This window comes from Leptidea sinapis, chromosome 13 (assembly GCF_905404315.1).
Source record: "Leptidea sinapis chromosome 13, ilLepSina1.1, whole genome shotgun sequence".
Classification (NCBI taxonomy): Eukaryota; Metazoa; Arthropoda; class Insecta; order Lepidoptera; family Pieridae; genus Leptidea; species Leptidea sinapis.
In genome coordinates this window covers 10174904-10196822 of record NC_066277.1, presented here as the reverse complement: position 1 = coordinate 10196822, position 21919 = coordinate 10174904, and the positions used below count along the sequence as shown (strand labels likewise).

Genomic DNA, 21919 nt, shown 5'->3' with positions numbered 1-21919 from the left:
ATTTTATCACTTAGCTCGTATGTTATTCGAACTTGTATATTTACTTGAACCACAGAGTAGGGATGGACTAACATATTAACTTGAACCTAGGTATGGGTGTGGTTATTCACGGGCTATTTTACGCAACGTGACGGCTACTGTGCGCCTTTTTCTCGTGGTAGGGTTGGGTTGCTAATCTTGCCATCCCAACCTCCCCAAATTAGTAACTCAAATCTCTGATGTCACCCATGACCTCGGGGAGAGTTCTCGGTGACCCCAGGTGTTTTTTGGCCCGGTATGTAGCCTCTATATGGGTGCTCCAATTCAGCTTACTGTCAAGATATACGTATAGATTGATAGTTTACCTGACTTGTATCTTTTTTTATGAAAATAAGGGACAAGACGAGCTGGACCTTCAGCTGATGGTAATTGATACGCCCTGCTCATTACCAGGAAGTACCGCTCAGGATTCTTGAAAAACCCAAATATTCTGAATGGCACTACAATTGCGCTCGTCACCTTGAGACATAAGATGTTAAGTCTCATTTACCCAGTAATTCACTAGCTACGGCGCTCTTCAAACCGGAACACAATAGTATTTACACATTACTGCTTCACTGTAGAAACAAGCGCCGTTGTGGTACCCATAATCCAGGCGGCATCCTGTGAAAAGGAGCCTCCTACTGGTGAAGTAGTTGTTAGGTGGACTTGTTAGTTGGAGTTGAGTATTAAACGTTTAGGCAATTTTTAGTTCCTAGAACTATATTGTTTGTAAACATTATCAGTTCTGTTTTTGTTGAATTGACTGATAAGGCGTTGTCACTGCACCATTAATTGTTACTTCGCAAACTGTATTAGCCAACTTTCCGCATAATAGATTATTACTTATCCCTCATATGATACAATTATAATGGCAGTTGCTCCAATCCCGAGGTATGCTATCACCTAAAAAGTAATTTATGTTACAGTTACTTTTACCATTCAAAAGTTATGTTAACAATTCTTTAGAATATCCTATTTATTTATTTTGTAAATATTCTGTGATCATATGTCTAACACAAAACATCCTATCTCGACTAAGCGAGGTACCTAATATCAGGAAATTAGAAGGACGTTTGTATATTGAACTGTCGGAATAGATAGACCAATGTGTGCGTATCACGGAGTATATTGTAAAGTACCAATAATAACAGAGTTTTATCTGAAAGGTATAAAAGGTAAACAAAAACAGACTCGTAACAGACCTTGACGTAGAAGTAGTACGTAGTGGTTATCGCGTTGGTAGAAGAATTAAAAAAAAATCCCATTACATATCGGTTTTCAAAAAAAGATTATACACTAACCAGTGGGAGGCCTTTGCACAGGATGCCGGCGAGATTATTTCTGTCGTGAAGCAGTAATGTATAAGCACTACTGTGTTTCGGTCTGAAGGGCGCCGTAGCAAGTGAAATTACTGGGCAAATGAGACTTAACATCTTATGTCTCAAGGTGACGAGCGCAGTTGTATTGCCGCTCAGATTTTTTGTGTTTTTTAAGAATCATGAACGGCACTACGTTGTAATGGGCAGGGCGTAACAATTACCGAACGTCCTCCTCGTCTAGTATCTTATTGTATAAAAAAAAACTAATAATAAATAATAACTAATAAATTTTTACACACCAATGATTAGATTATTTCGTAGATATACTGTACTGCCGAAAATTGAAAGTGGGTTAAAAATATAAGTTTAAGTTACGACTTAAAACCACCCAGCAGCCGTCTACTACCGTCTTTGAAGATTCGCCTTAAAACAAGTGAATGTATCGGTAATTCTTAATTCCGATGGTGTTGTATAACTCATCTCGAAGTTTTTTTTACATATCTATTGAGTTTGAGACTACAACATCTTGTGTCTCAAAGAGAAGAGCGTGATCGGTCCGATCAAAAATCCCTGTTTTTGTACAGTATATAATGAGAATTTTTGATTGTTACAGCTGCATCACCTCGAGAAGATGGAGATGTTCCAGCAGACGGAATTAACAAACCCAATACAATTAGGTGAGGCTTATTATATTTATTGTAGGAACTAATTAATTTCCGAGTTCAGCGTCATTTATTTGTTAGAAACTTGAGAGTTTTCTTGTAGCGAACTATTGTCAACTTAGATTAAGGATTGATCTCCGCTGCGCTCCAACTACATACCGCAATACCTAAGAACAATAGCTTTTTATTACAGCATCTATTAGATGATAGTCTGCGTGGCATCTTAACACTCAATGGCACCTTTCAAATTTTGTATCAAACCGTGTTATTTTACATTGAAATTAATAAAATACAAAATACTTACTGATGATATGTGATCCCAGTGTCTTTCTTATTTTTTTGTGATATTATTTTTACAAAGATTTACTACGCAACCCAGCATTTTAGTTTCAATTATTAGTAAGTTTAACATAACATGTTGCAACTCATCGTCACACATTGTTCGAGACTGGCTCAAGTACGCCCACTTGGGCTTAGTAGTAGTTGCCGCCCTTTGCGACAACGCAACGCTACGTATCTAGTTGGAGCGCAGCGGAGACCAATCCTTAATCTAAGATTTTCAAGCATTTTTTTGTATGTGTACACATATTACAAGGGTACAGCTAATTAATCAGGACCATTTTTGGAATGTACTTTAGCATAATTAATGATATTCGCACGACTTTTGCAGGAATTTCAAAAATAATCGTAATATTTTTCACTTTCAGATTCATGAATTTCTCAGAAAAGTGCGGTGAATGTAAGTATTTTTAATGATAAATTATTGAAGTGAAACTTCTTTAGAATCGTTGTGATTTCAAACCAAAATGTGTGTGTGTGTGACACAAATACAAAAATGTGTAGGACCGTTGTGATTTGAAAGTCTACGAAACGATCAAGCGGCAGTAAAAAGAGCAGTCACATCAATTCATAATATTTAACATGGGAGATAATGAGATAGGAAGCATAATACAATGTTTTGGTACCAGGTGATCATAGTTAAAGAAGAGATTGTCTTAAGTATGGCGCGAGTATACCTATATTCTGACTCCAAGCGCACGACGCATTACTACATAGACACCAGGAGAACATATTATTATACGAGTATATATTAGTGGTGGTAGAACTGTCTTTCATAGCGGTTGAAATCATGTGTCATCCTAGCAACACGTACCAGGAGTATAGAGTTGCATGTATGGAGTTTAGAGGTTCATGCACCATGCAGGTTTCACTTCTGACATGTGTACTTTGTACGCACGCAATGTTTTTGTTACCATCGAAAACTGCGTTATCATCGAACAATAAGCGGAAAAATTTATACTTTATTTAAAAAACGGAGAAGCCTGCAAAAGCACTGATTGGGTTGATTAGAACTGCCATGAGCCGTACCCTTCCTAAATACTGTAAATTCTCTCTGTCTTTTTAATAAACGCGATGTAAAGTTACGCCAAGTTTAAAATAACTCCTTGCTATCATGTAATTCTGTAGTGATAAAGGTAAGTTATAGACAAAAAGGTTTCAATTTGGAGTAAATTTACTTCGCGTTTAACACAGTCTATGTTTTATGATGGTATTGGGTTACATACCATCATAAAACATAGACTGTGTTAAACGGCTTAACACACCATTATACCACTTTCTTGCGTTACTCGTTAATAGAAATGCTAATAATATATTTGGACATTATCTTTAATAAATAATAAAAATCTTTAATAATAACACTTAAAAATATTGATTCCCAACATGAATAGATAGAATAATAAATAAAGTTATAATGGCAATGATAAAAAATTTATTAATTTAATGTAAAGATAGACTTCAAAACAAAATAAATTGTTGAATTTATTTTTTTGAAACAAATTATGCTATACGACTCACTTGACACCTGGTTTTGCAGTCCATGGGAGTCTGCCTCACCACTTTCCATTACGTAAGCCTCTTGCCCGTTTACTCTTTATAAAAAAATCATCTGCGTATAACAGTGACGCTTAGTCTAGTGAAACTCTCGAAGAAAAAAGCAATTCACTCGTTTGTGTGTAACGTGCAGTCATTGATCAATTGACAAATGACGCCTATAATCTTGTAAAAAACATAGATAGCCGAAATCAACTACGTTTTAACCAACTGTTCGCTTTCAAACTTAACCGGATTATACGTCGTCACCAATCGCCATACTGTAATTACTACTATTTCAAACTTATGTCAAATGACTGCACGTTTCATACTAAACTAAATTTAAATTTTTACTAAGGCAGTCACGCCTCTTATTACGTAGTATTTACATGCTCTTTGGTCTTGCTATGGTCTGAGTTATAACGCAAACAAGCGCAAACAAGCGCAATCACTGCGCTTATTACATAAATAATATATAAATAACTATAATAGCATAATATAGTATTCATATCTTTAGTTATGTTGATTCATGTAAGTTAGTTGGCACTGCTATAGTGCAACAGTTGGTAGCATCATCACTGTAGACGGTCGTGCCCTATATAAGCCAGAGCGCTAAGTTCGAGTAGGCATTACTTATTATGAATTGTAAGTGGAAATGTTGCCCTAATTGTCAGTGATTATTGTAATTCTAAGTGGAAACTTTAAAATATAGATATAACAGTTTTATCATGTGCATATAAATCCAACCCCTCCTACAAGTGTATCATTTAAAGTGAGAGGTATTTTACTATCACCTACTTATTACATTACCTGAAAGCCAGCTAAAACAAGCCAACTTTATCATCCTTATATTACCAGCAGTTCAATTTGGATGTTGAAAGTTACCTTATTTCCCACGGGAAATTATACCGTTTGTAGGAAATTGATTCCAAAAGTAACTATACTCCTCTTATTCTTTTTCGCTTAATATCTATGTTGTCTTAGGTCGTATTAGCCTTACGATCTTTAATATAATGTATAAAATGGATTTTATTCATGATTTTTCTTGTACTTATATCGTGCTTATATACTTTTAAATATTGATGGAAATGGTGATGGTCGCTTAGAGGGCAATGGAGAGGGATGTATATGGAGTTTCCCTGCGAGATCGAATCAGAAATGAGGAGATCCGTAGTAGAACCAAAGTCACCGAGATAGCTCAAATGATTGCGAAACTGAAGTGGCAGTGGGCAGAGCAGATAGTTCGACGGACAAATGACCGGTGCGGTAGAAACGTAGTGTTGGTAGGCCCCCCTCAAGATGGACCAACGATCTAGTCAAGATCACTGGACTACGTTGGATGAGGGCAGCGCAGGACCGATCGTTGTGGTGGCCTTTGGGGGAGGACTTTGTACAGCAGTGGATGTCTTCCGGCTGATGATGAACATGAACGGACTCCATGTTGGAATTGAAACCAAAACAATGGTAACTATGTCGTAAGTCACCACGCTACAAAATTTGGTGGTCGAACGATCGGATAAGCGCGGTCAGCGGCTTCAATATGAAATTGAATGAATGCGGACGTCTTGTATTATTCAATGAATGTGGCTGTTGATGTTGATGATTGATGGAAATACATTAGTTTTTTGGTATTTTTTTTTTATGGAATAGGAGGACAAACGAGCGTACGGGTCACCTATTGTTAAGTGATCACCGCCGCCCACAATCTCTTGCAACACCAGAGGAATCACAGGAGCGTTGCCAGCCTTTAAGGAAGGTGTACGTGTGTTTTTTGAAGGTACCCACATCGTATCGTCCCGGAAACACCGCACAAGGAAGTTCATTCCACAGCTTTGTAGTACGTGGAAGAAAGTTCCTTGTAAACCGCCCTGTGAAGGACCGCCACACATCCAGATGGTGAGGATGATATCCTAACTTGTGGCATGTCGTGCGAAGGTGGAATTCGATGGCAGGAATTAGGTTGAACAGCTCTTTGGAACACTCCCCGTGATAAATGCGGTAGAGGACACACAATGAAGCGACGTCTCTACGCAACGCCAAGTGATCCAGTCGTTCACAGAGCACTGGGTCCCCGACAATTCGAGCTGCTATGCGTTGCACGCGGTCAAATGGATCGAGCTGATACTGGGGTGCGCCAGACCAGAGATGACAGCAATACTCCATGTGTGGCCGGACCTGCGCTTTGTACAGCGCTAGAATGTGGGCCGGCTTGAAGTATTGCCGTGCTCTATTAATGACGCCCAGTTTCTTTGAAGCCAATTTGGCTTTGCCCTCCAGATGGCCACGGAATTGGCAATCGCTCGAGATTTCGAGACCCAGCATTCCGATACTAGGCGAGGCTTTTAGGGAAGTGTAGTCGAAGAGCGGTGATACGACAAATGCGGTTTTTTTTGTGGTATACGCGCAAACTTGAGTCTTCTGGGGGTTAAATTGGACAAGGTTCAATTTACCCCATTCCGCGACCTTCTCGAGAGAGGATTCGATAGAAGACACAAGTTTCTCCCGGCACTGGTCGACGATTTCCCGAGAGAGACCTGCATGGCCCGTGTATACGGCATCACCAGTGCTGTCGTCTGCATAGCAATGAATGTTGGAGGTGTCCAACATATCATTGATATGCAGAAGAAACAGCGTAGTAGATAGCCCACAGCCTTGGGGCACTCCAGCATTAACGGGCTTCGGGTTCGAGCAATGTCCATCGACAACGGCCTGTATGCTGCGCCCAGTGAGGAAGCTGGAGGTCCACTTGCACAAGCTCTCGGGAAGCCCAAATGATGGAAATTTTGAGAGGAGCGCTGGCTAACTGCCAGGCCTTACCCCTTGCTTTCAATAGCCGCAGCCCATCTATGTGTTAGGTATACCAGAAGATCACCTGCCGACCGACCATGGCGAAAGCCGTTTTGTCGGTCGTTGATCAACTGGTGACCCTCTAGGTATACCAAGAGCTGACGGCTAACACTGCTCTCCATGATTTTGGAGAGCAGGGAGGTAATAGAAATAGGCCTGTAGTTTGCCGGATCCGAACTGTCTCCTTTTTTTTGGATCGGATGGACAAGGGCTGACTTCCATGAGTCAGGGACTACGCCTTTGGAATAAGAGTGCTGGAATAAACGCGTTAGCACCGGCGTCAACTCAGGGGCACACGTTCTAAGCACAATTGGAGAAATGCCATCCGGCCTGCTCGACTTCCTGACGTCCAACGAAAACAGAGCTCGCCTAACAGCCTCGATACTAACCTATACGAAACATAGCGGCTTGGGCCGCTACTTCACGCCGGTATCCTGTGCGAGTGTGGTAATTAACCCGGACGAGTCTGGCCCGATTGTGCTGACGTCAAAAGACGGCAGCGTGACTCTCCCACTTCTAAAAAGCCCTTAGTCGCCTCTTACGACACCCATGGGCCTGGGACTCCCCTATTCTTGTTATGCCCCGGGGAAAGTACAGGGCAAAACAGGTATAATTAATTATTAAGTTAATTGTTATATTATGATACATTAATCAAGTTATACTGTGAGTGACTTATTTTTTAATTTGTTTTTATTATAGCGATTAATTATGACAACCCATATAGCCCATTGGTTAGTGACCCTGCCTGCTGAACTAGAGGTCTTGGGTTCGAATACCGATGTTTGTTTCGGAATCAAAGATGTTTATATTATGTCTTAATGTATGTTTAAGTAAGAATTTTGTATTAAATTTATATATGCCAATTTGAGTCCAAATAATTTGTGTAAAATTGTGTCAATATTATATTTTATGAACGGAATATTCTTAATTACAATGGGATGACTACAGCAAATGTCTACTCCACGTGTCACGAAGGGCTACTGAAAATCTGTGTTGTGTTGGTGTCTTCTGCAGTAACATACAATGTACTGAGTCAGCTCCTTTTAACAAGGAATTACAGGCCGCACAGTTCTTCTAATTTTTTTCAATAATGTTGTTTTTTTATATTATTTAAATAATAATATTTAAAAGATATTTTTATTGATATTGTAAATGTAAGGCGTTGCGTGTATTTTGTTGTTTCTTAGTAATAAAGTTATTTCTATTCTATTTTAATATTTGTGCCATTGTGGCTATTGACGAAGGCCTATCACATTTGAGCCAATGGTAGGTTGAGGTAGGTCATTTCATAAAGTAGGTGAGGTCTCACCCTGAGTGTGGTCGCGGGTGAACAGGTTTTTCTCAATGGACAAATAATTTCACTATAGCTACGGCGCTCTGAGAAAAAGGCACAGCTATAGTATCACAGTAGAAGCCTCTAACTGCTAAGTGTCTCCTAAGAAAAGCCTTAAATGATTAGGATCAGGCTTTCGATTATAATATAATTGATATTACTTCGAAAACTAAACTTATTATCCCAATAAATGTCACAATGATTGATTAAGCTGTTAAATCTTAACAAAACAATGATCCTGTCATTCCAATTATATTCCAGTTGAATTATCCCAGTCTGTAAATTCCAGAGGCTTATCAAACTAAATCTCCTCTTGGTGAGTAGTTAATTGGAAAAGTTTAATCAAAAGATTTCAAGGTGTTTTAAGGTTAACTTTTACATAAATGTTTACAGTATAACTGGTAACGGTCTCATAGCCTGTTGTGTTTTTTATGGAAAGTCTAAAGTCGTTTCGATGTGCATTAATTGAGCCTTTGAGGGCCCGTTCTTGCCTCTCAAGTGTGTATAGTAGTATCCATGAAGTATCTATGATTTTGGAAAGCAGGGAGGTAATGACAATAGGCCTGTAGTAAGCTGGGTCTGAACTGCCTACTTTTCTTTTTTTGGATCAGATGGACAAGTGCTGACTACCATAAGGACTTCGGCTTTTGAATAGGAGTGCTGGAATAAACGCGTTAGCATCGGCGTCACCACAGGGACACACGTTCTAAGCACGATGGGCGAAATTTCATCCAGCCCGCTCGACTTTTTTACGTCCACGAAAACAGTTTTCTTTCTTCATGCATAGAGCTCTGACACTGGGGGATGGCCGGCGTTGTTTTTTCGTCGTCGTCAAGAGTCGAGTTGGAAACCAAGGCGCTCCGGTCCTGGACACTAACCTATGCGAAACATAGCTGCACTATTTCACGCCGGTCTTCTGTGCCGAGTGTGTCACTTAATCCGGACGAGTCTCGCCCGTTCGTGCTGACGCCATAAGACGGCGCCGTAACTTTCCCACATCTAAAGGCCCTAAGTCGCCTCTTACGACGCCCTTGGGCCTGAGACTACCACATTCTTTTTACGTTACGTATTTGTGTTTCGTCTTAATAATTATCATCGTATATAGTTAGATTTAATGAAGTTTTCACTTGTGCTCTGGTTTTAAAGAGACACTGTTCTAATTTTTAATGAATATATTTTATAGTGACGCAGCGAGCTAAAGCTCACCCCATCTCAAGTGAATCACCCGCTCAAAATAGATATCATGAGATTCCACTTGAAGCACATTGTCACTTAACGAAAATTAGTAGAATTTGGCGCTATTTCACAGACATCTATTGCATCCAATCATTTTTAAATGTACTAAATGATGATTTTTAGTTTTAATACCCCTAACTTTCAAAAAATCACTTTTCAAACGTCACGTTTTTTAGTTTTATGTGAAGCATCTTCAGGAGCTGTTGACTTGCCTAACATTGGAACGAAAGGGAGAAAGAGAGAATCTAAAACGATCCACAGCGTAATGTTATATGACCCAGATGACTGACACACTGCGCCCGTCACATTGAAACATAAATATGTAATATTACAACAAATATGTATATTATTACCACCAGTGGGAGGTTCCTTTGCATAGGATGCTGGTTAGAGTATGGATACCACAACGGCGCCTATTTCTGCCGTAAAGCAGTAATGTGTAAGCATTACTGTGTAATTTCGGTCTGAAGGGTGCCATAGCTAGTGTAATTACTGGGCAAATGAGACTTGACATCTGATGTCTCAAGGTGACGAGCGCAGCTGTAGTGCCGCTCAGAATTTTTGGGTTTTTCAATAATCTTGAGCGGCGCTGCATTGTAATGGGTAGGGCGTATCAATTACCAACAGCTGAACGTCCTGCTCGTCTCATCCTTTAATTTTCATAAAAAAAATTAAAGGCACATGAGAATTTATATTATATACAGTTTCTTAGCTACTAGATAAGTCCACTTCTTACAGTATGTTGCTCAGAACGAACTCTGCATACAAGGCATAAAAGGAATTTATTTTCTCAAAATTGATTCCTTTAGAATTCTTTTTGATGTCATTTCTTATACTACTAGATACTACTACCGCTTCGGAAACAAATGGCGCTCTGAGAGAGAAGAAGGGGCGCAAGAAACTCTCCCAGCATTCTTTTTTTTGCGCTCTTTTCAATAAAAATATACAATATTGTACAGTCATTTCTATCGCTATAAAATAATCACAATCTAGTCCCAGGCTATCCGATCATTTAGATATTCAGCAGTGGAGTAATAGGATTTACGACAGAGCCATTTTTTTTATAAAACATTTAAATTTATTTATAGATAATGCCAGAACAGTGGCTGGGACTTTATTGTAGAAGTGTATCCATTTACCCTTAAAGCTATTATGTATCTTATGAAGCCTACTAGAATTAGTTACAAGCAATCCCTTATTTCTAGTGTTATAATAATGAAAATCACTATTAAGAGCAAAAAGGTGACGATTTTTGTGAACATATATTAAATTTTCATAAATGTACTGACAATGAACAGTCATAATATTTATTTCTTTAAATTTTTCTTTGAGAAACTGTCTATAACCAAGCTGATATATAGCACGAACAGCTCTCTTTTGCAGTGCAAACACTATATCAATGTCAGCAGCATGACCTCATAGTAATATACCGTACGTCATGATGCTGTGAAAATAACTAAAGTACACTAATATAGCGGTCGCAACATTCGTGTACTCTCTAATCTTTCTAGCTGCATATGCCGCAGAGCTGAGTCTATCTGCTAGATGGGTAATATGTGGACCCCACTGAAGCTTTTTATCTAACGTGATACCCAAGAAGACCGTAGTGTCCACAAGTTCCAATCTCTGGTCATTTATCAGTACGTTGGTTTGTACCTCCGCTGTTTTTGGTGTAATTAGCCGTAAACACTTTGTTTTTTTACTGTTTAAGTGCAGATTATTCGTCTCAAACCAACGCACTATCTTTGAGAGTGCATTGCTTACCTCGTCATCAATATCCGCACGTCGCTACACTTTAAAAATAAGTGAAGTATCATCAGCAAACAATACAATCTCATGGCTTTCATCTACCACAAACGGTAGATCGTTAATATATATAAGAAACAAGAAAGGACCGAGAATAGAACCCTGTGGAACACCTATTTCCACAGGTTTACCCGAAGACCGTTTGCCATTTACATCGACTATCTGAACTCTTTCGCTTAAATATGATTTTAACACATTTAGGGCTCTATTTTTCACTCCATAATGCTTTAGTTTTAGGAGTAAAGTTTCATGGTGGACGCAGTCAAATGCTTTTGACAACTCACAAAAAATGTCCAATGCATCCTGTGCCTCTTCCCAGGCGTCAAAGATGTGATCAATGAGTCTAGTACCCGCATTAATTGTTGATAAGCCCCTAGTGAAACCAAACTGATTTTTGTTCATTAATTTACAAAAATGCATTTGTAGCTGTTGAAGCAAAAGTTTTTCAAAAATTTTACTAAAAACAGGCAGCACAAATTTAAACAAAGGTATAACTTTGTTATAATTCATTAAATATTATTGCTAATTCAGGTGCTATAATGTCAAGTATGTATTTTACAATATTAGCCGAATGGCCCCATAGGTCTTTTGTATTTTTTAGGTTAATTAATTTGAAGATTTTTATTATATCGCTACCTGTAACATACTTAAATTTCAAATCAGTGGAAGATACTGGTACGTGTAATTTAAGCATATCATATGCTGCTTTTGGCGAAGAGTTAAGGTCTTTGGTCGTGACAATCGGGATTTCGGAGAAGTATTTATCATATTCATTTGCAATTTCTATTTCCGAATTTATAACGCGATTATTAATATTTAAACAGATAGAGGTGTTACGGCAATTCGATCTACCAGTTTCATTGTTAATTACACTCCAAGTCGCTTTTACTTTATTATTACTGTTTTTAATTTTATCTGCAATGAAACGTGTTTTCGCTTCATGACAAACTACTTTAAAGACCTTGGAGTATTTTTTTACATATATTTTAAATTCTTCACTATTATTGTAATGTTTCTCATAATAAAGGTCATATAAGCGTTTACGACTTTTGTGGATACCCATTGTTGCCCAATCATTAAAACTATGTTTGTTTTTTACTGTCATCGTTACTGGAGTAAAAATCCTGTCAAATTCCTCACAGAAGGAATTGAAGACTAAGTTATAGTGAAAATTAGCAGTTTCACCACAGTGTAAAAATGGTATCGTATTTACCAAATTATTTCTAAACCTCTCAAGACGGCTACCAGTAACTGGTATAATCGTCACCTTTTTTGGTCTAACATTGTCCAATCTTGTATTTACTTTTATAAGTTGCCCACTATGGTCGGACTGAAGATTATTAATTATGAGTTTACTAGTAATAGTAACATCTGTAAAAATATTATCTAAACAGATTGCTGTTGTAGAAGTGATTCTAGTAGGTTCCCAAAATACATTGAACAAATTAAAACTTTGAAATAAATTTTTAAGGCTAGTACAATTGGCCGAAGGTTCAAGCTATAAACTTGTTATATTAAAATCTCCACACACTATAATTGACTTGCTAGTTTTGCTAAATTTTGATAGTACCTCCTCCATTCTATGTTGGAATTGTTCATATGATGCAGTGGGGGGGCGGTATACACTTACAATAATAAATTGCTCTAGTTCTATACAAGCTATCTCAATTAGTTGTTCTATAGAGAGATTAACAATATCTCTTCTATTTTTACATTTTAATCTATTATTAATAATAATTAGGGAACCTCCATGTATTGCCCTACTTCTACAAAACGAACTGACTACTTTATGTTCTCTAAAACTAAACTGGAGCTGATGACTCTTACGCCAATGTTCTGTAATACATAATATATCTATATTACAGCAGCTCAAAAACAGTTCAATTTCTAATTCCTTACTTGAGATACCTTGTATATTCTGGTGAACAATATTTATGAACTTTATATTATGATTATCTATAGCAGTAACATTTATATTTGGTGAATGTTGCCTATTTTGTTTGATATTGCAAGAGTTGTCCTCCCTTGTCAAATAACTTAATTTAAAATAATTGAAGAAAAATCTTCATTGTTATATTTTTGTACATTAGTACTAATACATTCCCTAATAGAGGCTTGTATGTCAATTATTTTACAATTTTGCCCAATAGAGGCATGTTTATTAAATAATACTACAAAGGAAGTAGTTTGTTGACTAAGACTATAAGCTACTAAAGTAGCCAGCTGATAAAAGAAGCATATATCACACAGCCTTATTAAATTTTAATTAGCAATTATTAACTCATTACTACAAAACATCAAATGCAAATAATATCCACCTAATTCTATAAAGGTGTTCGAATCTGTTTGAAAATTTATACAATGAATTTTAATAATAACCCCACAGCAATATTATGACAAATATTGTAATTTGTAGTAATGAATAATATATTTCATAAATACGGTTTCGATCACAAAGTACACCCACGTATATATAGGTTAATTAGTAATGTATTTGGGTTATTCGGGCGAGTCATTCTGACATGGTATTTAATTGTATTACATCTAATAAGGGATGAGATTTGCTATTAATACTTATAATTACGTCATGATTAGTTGCTGGGCTTGCGTGGAATTAAAATAATTGTTCCTATTATTTCGCGCCATTTTATTATTAATTATTCTTATATTTATATACTGAACAAAACAAATCTTATAACTATATTATTTACATTACTTACATTACTATGCTTACATTAAATTAAAACTAATATTACGGGGAAGCGTACCAAGAATACTGGATCCTTAGCTAGGTTCGATAGCTAGGGTTGATCCATTGACTGAAATAGCTGCCAGAACTTGGGTTACCAGTAGGTATAATATATCCTATTGAGGTAAGAAGATACTCTGGGCGACACGGTCCAAGTGTCTCGAAAAAAAACGGCACAAAGATATAAGACTCACTGAGAGCGACGTTTGCTATCTTCGGCAGTCGAAGCAGTAGCCCCAGCACCAACTGACGTAACTTGGACTTCAGAAGGAGCCAGAGTGTCGTCACAAGTCGCGTCCCACACCAGCGCCCTGCCCCGTGCCCAAGCCACCAGGGTCATTCCATCAGGACGCTTGCCATCGCGGCGGGTTTTGGGCCATTTGGCTCGGGAAACTAATTATTATTATTGTATCAGGTCCTAAATATATTGTTAATTCATTTAACCTTAGCACGTTTGTATTGAAAGTGAAATTGCAATGTCTGTTTTATTAATAATACAATATCCACCAAGGGGAAGAAGTTAGCAAACCCTATGAGGGTGTAATTTGTAGGCACGGGGCGTAGACGAGCACCTCAACTTATACATCCGAGTATTAGAATCATACAGTTTGACTATTTGGTTTAAATTTTCATAATATAAATAATAATTATTAGTATTATATTTTCAAAAGTAATTAAAAGCTCAAATCGCTTAGAGAAATTCTAACACAAGATTTCTTATCATTTAAATAATTCTTTATATTGTAAAAAAACTTGTGTAAAATTTATTTAAGGAATATAAGAAACTACACTGGCCTTCAAAAGTAAGTATCACACTTTTAAAATTGGGATAACGTTTTAAGTTCACAAGATATACTTTCGAAATAAAAAGGAATCCAAAGAGAATTTAATTTTGTACATAAAAACTTTATAGTCGGTAACCTTCTTTTAAGAATTGGCTGAAAAAAAACTTCAAAAACAAAACCATTCCTTTTTCAAAGTGGACGTTTCCGAATTACAATATTACCATTCAAATTTTTCTTTCTGTTTTAAATTTTTTTCAATATCGATGGGTCTTGTTTTAAAAATTTATGCTAAAAAGCACATAACATTTATTTATCATGCCTCTTTTGAAGAATGTGCTAGGATCATGGCTTTTCTGGAACTAGGCATCAGTATGCGTCGCACTGCAAGAATGGTGGGTGTGACGGTACGAACGGCCCAGAAGGTAAAGGTAACGAAGGTACGAGGAGACTGGACACCATCTGAGGAAACCTTGTAATGGCAGACCCAGGTGTACCAGTGCCCGAGAAGATCGTTATATTATTTCCATTATTTCCACTGTGTTAAGAAATCTCCACCAAAATGCAGTTGAAGTCCAGCAACAGCTACTTCAGACCCGGAGGGACTACATAAGTGACAGTACAGTGAGAAGAAGACTTGCTGAAGCAAATTTGAAACCCGGAAGACCAGCGAGTGGCCCAAAACTCGAGAGACAGCATCGAGTAGCGAGACTGCGATACGCCCGTGAACACATGCAGTGGGATGAAGAAGAATGGTCAAGAATTTTGTTTGCAGATGAGTCTCGATTCTCCCTTTACACTTCTGATGGGGAAGGCGAAGTGTTTACAGGCAACCTGGTGAGCGATACCTTCAAGCCTGCATCTCAGAAAGAGTCCAATACGGTGGAGGCAGTGTACATGTATGGGCTGGCATATCTTCAGAAGGTCGCACAGAGCTAGTAGCCATAGAAAATGGCACCCTCACTGGGCAAAGATATGCTCAAGAGATTCTCAATGAGTATGCAGGGCCGTATTTAGCAAATATGGGTGATGGATCGATGCTGATGCATGATAATGCCCGGCCACACACGGCTCATATCGTACAAGAGTATATTCAGGAGGTCGGTATCAGCGTGATGGCTTGGCCATCAAGAAGTCCTGATCTCAACCCAATTGAAAACGCCTGGGATGAGCTTGGGAGGCTAGTCAGAAATCGCAGACCACCACCTACTATCCTCAGGGCACTAAAGCAGGCCCTGGTAGAAGAATGGGAGAATATTCCCCAACATCGGCTCCGAAACCTAGTGTTCAGTATGCCAAACTGGCTCGAAGCTGTAATCAGAGCTCGAGGAGGCAATACCAGTTATTAAAAATTAAATAACATGTAATACATTGTAGTTGAATTTTTTTACACTAAACTAAAAATGTCTATTTTCATTGTTTTATCTTTTTAAAGTTAAAAATGTTACTAATGTATAATTTTAGTTTCTAAGAATTAAAGTCTATAAAATTTGCAACAAAACGTTTTTAATCTTAAATCTCTACCTTCTATAGTTAAGAAAAAAAATTAATTTGAAAAGTGTGATACTTACTTCTGCAGGCCAGTGTATATTATATAAAATCTAACGCAATTGGCAATAAATGACCTTTTGAAAAGTTTAAAAACATTTATTTATATCTCCAATAAATCCAACTCTCCACTTTGAATGCCAACGTATTTTTTCTAAGCTACGAACTATTATATTGTTGACAAATCAATGGATATGGAAATCAAATCTTTACTGTTTTAAAACAATATTGAAGTTTGCCTTCATCTATAAGAAAAAAGTCCATAATATGTGTTTATAAAGACAAGGTCAATAAACGTATAGCGAAATGAATAAAGGCATCCTTAATTGTGACCATTAAGATATTAGAGAGTTGTGCCAACTGTACTGTAACATTCATCATAGGAATATATGGGGATTAGTAGCTCTTAGCATTCTACGCAGCAGATGGCAGATAATTAAAAGTGTCCCTCACGGAAAATTAATATTTAAATTAGGTATGGAACCGAAGGTACATTGTAGGTACAAAGGTCGCTATGTAAGTGACTCGTTAAGCTTAAGTGTTCAACAAACAGGGAAGTCTTGTTGTCATTCATAAACTAAATTGAGACCTTTGTTTCATTCCCTTCACTTTAATTGTAGTGACATGTTCGTGTTTATATTTTTAATTTAGCTGATATTGAATTATTGTTGTTTCAAGCAGTGCTTTGTTGTTTGTACTGGGACCATCTCAATTTATATATTATACTTAATTTATCACTGCAGAAGATAGATGTAACTTCAGAGCATATTATCTCTAATAATAGGGGTTAAAGTATGAAATTGCCATTTTATTGTAGTAAGTATTTCGAATTGACATACATGGTTTAAGTCACATGGTACCTATGTAGTTCTTCTTTTCAAAAATGTGCAACATCCGATTATTGATTTTCAGTTGTTTGTTTTCATTCAGCTTAGACGAGAAAGATGAAAACTTCGAAAATTCGAGTGGTTTTTGAATACGAGTTCCGACGCGGAACTTGTTTGCTCGCAGATTTCTCGCGGAATGTTGCGTTTGGTGAGGAGACTTCTAATGAAAGCACCGTGCGATTTTGGTTTAAACGCTTTCGTGATGGAAACTTTGATTTGAAGAACGAACCACGTGGAAGACGGGCAGTCACACAGGTGAATAACAATTAGAGAGAGAGATAACCAGGAATTAGCGGCATGGTGTAACGTTCCCTTACCAACAATATGGACTCATTTGCGTCAAATCAATAAAATAAAAAGATATGAAAAATGGCTGCCTCATGATTTGACTGATTTGCAGAAAGAATCGGGCGTTGAAAATTGTGTTGCCTTGTTGAATCGATATAAAAATAAAGTAATATTGGATCGAATTGTGACATGAGATGAAAAATTATTGCTTTATGATAACGCGAGAACTCCTCATACAGAAACCGTTTTAACTCTACAGGAACAGCAATTAGAAGCCATTCGTCACCCTCCGTATATTCCAGACCTTGCTCCAACGGACTATTATCTTTTTCGTGATTTGGACAATTTTCTACGTGATAAAAAGTTTTTTTCTCAGGAGGCAGGATATAATGCATTCACACAATTTGTCGAATCGAGATCACCACAGTTCTATCGCAATGACATAAATGACTTTCCTATTAGATGACAGCAATGTATAGATGATAATGGTAATTGTTTTGATTAAATAAATAATATGTTAATTAAAAAAAACTCTTTCAATTTTTCAGTACAATTCGGCAATTTCATACCTTAACCAATAATATTATTTAGTTTATTTTATCCCAGTAACAACTCAAAGCGCGCTTAAATTAAGCTGCTTGAATTACTGACATATCTATACCAAATGTAATCTTTACTAATAAATGGAAAGTCAGGTTTTTCCTATTATATGCGGCGTGTTTGGGAGAAGGTATTTTTTTATGCCAATATGGGAGAGAGGAGAGAGAGACGAGACGAGCAGGACGTTCAACTGATGGTAATTGATACACCCTGCCCATTATAATGCAGTGCCTCTCAGGATTCTTGCAAAATCCAAAATTTCTGAGCGGCACTACAATTGCGCTCGTCACCTTGAGACATAGGGGTTAAGCCTCATTTGCCCAGTTATTTCACTAGCTACGGTGCCCTTCAGACCGAAACACAGTAATGCTCCCACATTACTGCTTCACGGCAGAAATAGGCGCCGTTGTGTTACCTAGTCTAGCCGGCATTCTGTGCAAAGGAGCCTCCCCTTGTTATATTTTTTTTTGGTGATTACTCAACTGGAATTATATTTTGACTGATTAATACCTGTATATTCGCAATACAAATAATGAGCAGGCGCGGGATCCTTAGTTTATGTGGTAAAAAAAGTTTCCGGGTCAGCACTGGTCGAGTTGAGTCATTATTGACATACAAATAATGACTCAACTCTGTGGTATGAAGAATAGCGACGACCTATCTCCTGCCCGTGCCGTCTGTGGTCGTACCGATTGTTTCCACGGCAAATCAGAATTTGCGTGTCACGTACACAAAATTAGTTGCATGTATGGAAAGCAAAATCTGTGTCAAAAGAAGAGAGATCACTTCCGTATCTATAATCATTAAGTAGGTACCACTACTTAACACTAAGATGTGGGTGTGTGTGTGTGGTGATGTGTGTGTTTGTGTGAGTGAGTGTATGTGAATGTGAATTGTGTTTGCTAATATATTGTTTAATGAGCTATATAAATACATAAAGAAGTAAGTGTATGTATGTAATATATTTATTCATAAAAGTTACAATTTCATTTAAACCATGCCCCGCAAAAGTGCTTACGCAGTTTGACTGTAGGTCTCTTTATATTAACATAGCTTATAAATTATTAAATTAGGTTATATTAATACAATTAATTTACGTAAATGGTTAAAACGTATTTAACAAGTGTTTTTTTTTTAAATAAACTTTTAAATTTAGCAAGCGTAGGCTCACGTCTTATGTCCTCGGGTAAGCTATTGAGTAAGTATGGAACTCGTTTTTTCGCCCTCCATTGTATCGAACATTATAACCTCCATAGCGTATTTTAAAATGCGTACCAAATTGCTGTAAGTCAACATAATTACAAAATCTTATTAAAAGAAGAATACTTCTGAGTTTCTTGAGCCTGTTCTTCTCAGGTCTGAGTCAACTTTTGAATGGATATAAGGTTTTTAAATTCAACAAGTGATTTTAAATACTTCTTTGAATAAAAATACTTTAATTTAAATTTTAATAATGTATGCATCATAAATTTAATTACTTGAAATGAATAACTTTTTAAAAGTAGCTGTAGTCCGACAACTTCGTGCGCGATCGTTCCATGAAGTGACAGACGATGACGGGTTACTTAAGATGTCAGCGGGTAGCGGGTGGTATTGCGGGGAAGGGCAACGCATGAGACTACCGTAACCCGCTACTGGCTGATATCTTTAGTACCTACCTACCCCGTCCCCGCCACCTTCTGTCACCCCGTGGGACGGTCGCGCACGTAGTTGTCGGTCTAATATTTCGTGCGTGAAGGTCTTTTATGAATTGAATTCGCTTCTTGTATCAAATCAAAATTTCTTTATTTGTACACAGTCATTTACAATCACAAATGAAACTCTCCTGGTAGATTTAGATAATCTGTGTTAGGAGAGAATCGCTCATTGCAAGTTATACAAAACAATACTAAACACTAAAAGTAAGGAAGTTATTGTCTCTAGTGCATTGAATTATAAACAAACAAAACCAGTTATCTAGTCGACCTGGCAGCCCGGGCGATCGCACGCGAAATAAGTCATTAATTTCAATGTGGATCAGGTTATATTAGCATCATGTTAGCCGCAGGTACTCAGCCGGACGACCACATAAACATGGGAGTTAGGATGTACAAACATTTTTTTTTGTAATAATAAATTTTACGATATTCAATTATTTGCGATACAAAAGTGTTTGTTAAACCTTCTACAGTAAAAATATTTGACTTTGGCATAGAATAAAGTTTATTTGACTTTGAATTTAAATAAAATGAGAGAATGGCGTACTTGTATGAAAATATAGAAAAAATCATTGAATAAACGTATCTCTAGTTACGGATATATTGCTATCACCGTTCAATGACAAGTACTAATCTATCCATAGTTATGTCCTATAAAGTTATTCCAATGCTATCTGTCGTTAGGTTATTGAAATGTAAGTAAGCTTAAAAGGATAGATTTGTCTACCTCTAGTATGATAAACTAAAGATAGATAGGCTATTGAAAACGGCCGTAAATATAAAAAATAAATATATTATCTACATAACGCGTTAAAGATAATATTTGAATATGTACATAAAACAGTTTCTACTATTGTTCATTCTTCTTAGAAAATGAGAGCAGGCCAAATCAGTCGAAATTCTTCATGAAAAGTATAAAATATAGAATGAAATTATTTGGAATAAAATTCCTGGAGCCAGTTTTTCCTTTATCCGCTCGCCAAAAAGCCTTTGTGATTAAAACTTCGCCGCCATTTTATGACATATTTTCAATAGTTTCGTAAAATACAGCTGATATTGTTTGTGAATTGATCAGAACTTTTTTGTTTTTGAAAATGTATAATCTTCTACTTTGGTTACTGTTGTTCGTTTTTTACGGATAATGTTTAGGGTGAGCTGTATTACGTATTTATATGAGACAAATATTGAAAAGAGTAGACTTAAAGCGCGTACACTTTCCTTAAAGGCCGGCAACGCTCCTGTTATTCCTCTGGTGTTGCAAGAGAGTGTGGGCGGTGGTGATCACTTAACAACAGGTGACCCGTACGCTCGTTTGTCCTCCTATTCCATAAAAAAAAGAGTAGACTTAATTAAGTATTTAGATTATTTATTTATTTTATTTATTTTTTATTTCTTATTAACAATTACATTTACCGTGTACAATAAGGTCGTCGGAAGATATATAATATTATTTAAATTTAAAGTTTAATACTTAATTATCTACTTAAATTAATTTACTTATTTTAAAAGAAAAATGAAACAACTTAAAACTACATACAAATATTAATTATAAAGAAAAGGAAAAACAAAACAAAGGCAGAAACATTTAGTTGCTAAAAATTTTACGAACAACATTACAAACTAAATAATTTACAAATACCCTCAATATTAACACTACAAGTAGTGTTGCTTTATATACAGAGTGATTATTTTATTTACAAACAATACAACGACGATAAGGTGATTTTTTTTTATTTCTTTATAAATTAAAATAAAATAAAAAAAGATGCCAGGTGTATCCATCAAATTTAAAAACTGTGGAGATTGAAATATGTAGATGATGTAAACAATTATTTTGCATGCAATGGTATAAAATTTTTACAATCATTATCAGCTGGAAGACGCCCACTGCTGGAGAAAGGCCTCCCCCAAAGATATCCACGACGATCGATCTTGCGCTGCCCTCATCCAACGTATTCCGGCGATCTGGACCAGATCGTCGGTCCATCTTGTGGGGGCTTACTAACACTACGTCTTCCGGTACGTGGTTGCTATTCGTGGACTTTTCTGCCCCACCGGCCATCTGTCCGTTGAACTATATGCCCTGTCCACTGCCACTTCAGCTTCGCTATCATTTGGATTATGTCGATGACTTTGGTTCTCCTAATCTCCTAAAATTTTACAATAAATTACCAAAAAGTGTAAAAAAGTAAATAAATTTAAATCTTTTATCAAACGCAGAGCTATGGCGAAGGCTTGTATGGAAGACTAGATGACTCGGCAAACGTAGTTT

General features: G+C 36.8%; 1 protein-coding gene across 1 annotated transcript in view; it reads left to right on the top strand.

Annotated features, from left to right (window-relative positions):
- LOC126967493 (cell adhesion molecule Dscam2-like) overlaps positions 1 to 21919 on the top strand; it is a 156186-nt gene that overhangs the window by 51538 nt on the left and 82729 nt on the right. Inside the window, exons 3-4 of the mRNA XM_050811981.1 lie at positions 1954 to 2017; positions 2710 to 2741. Coding sequence (XP_050667938.1) covers positions 1954 to 2017; positions 2710 to 2741 — 96 coding nt within the window. The remainder of the gene's footprint in view (positions 1 to 1953; positions 2018 to 2709; positions 2742 to 21919) is intronic.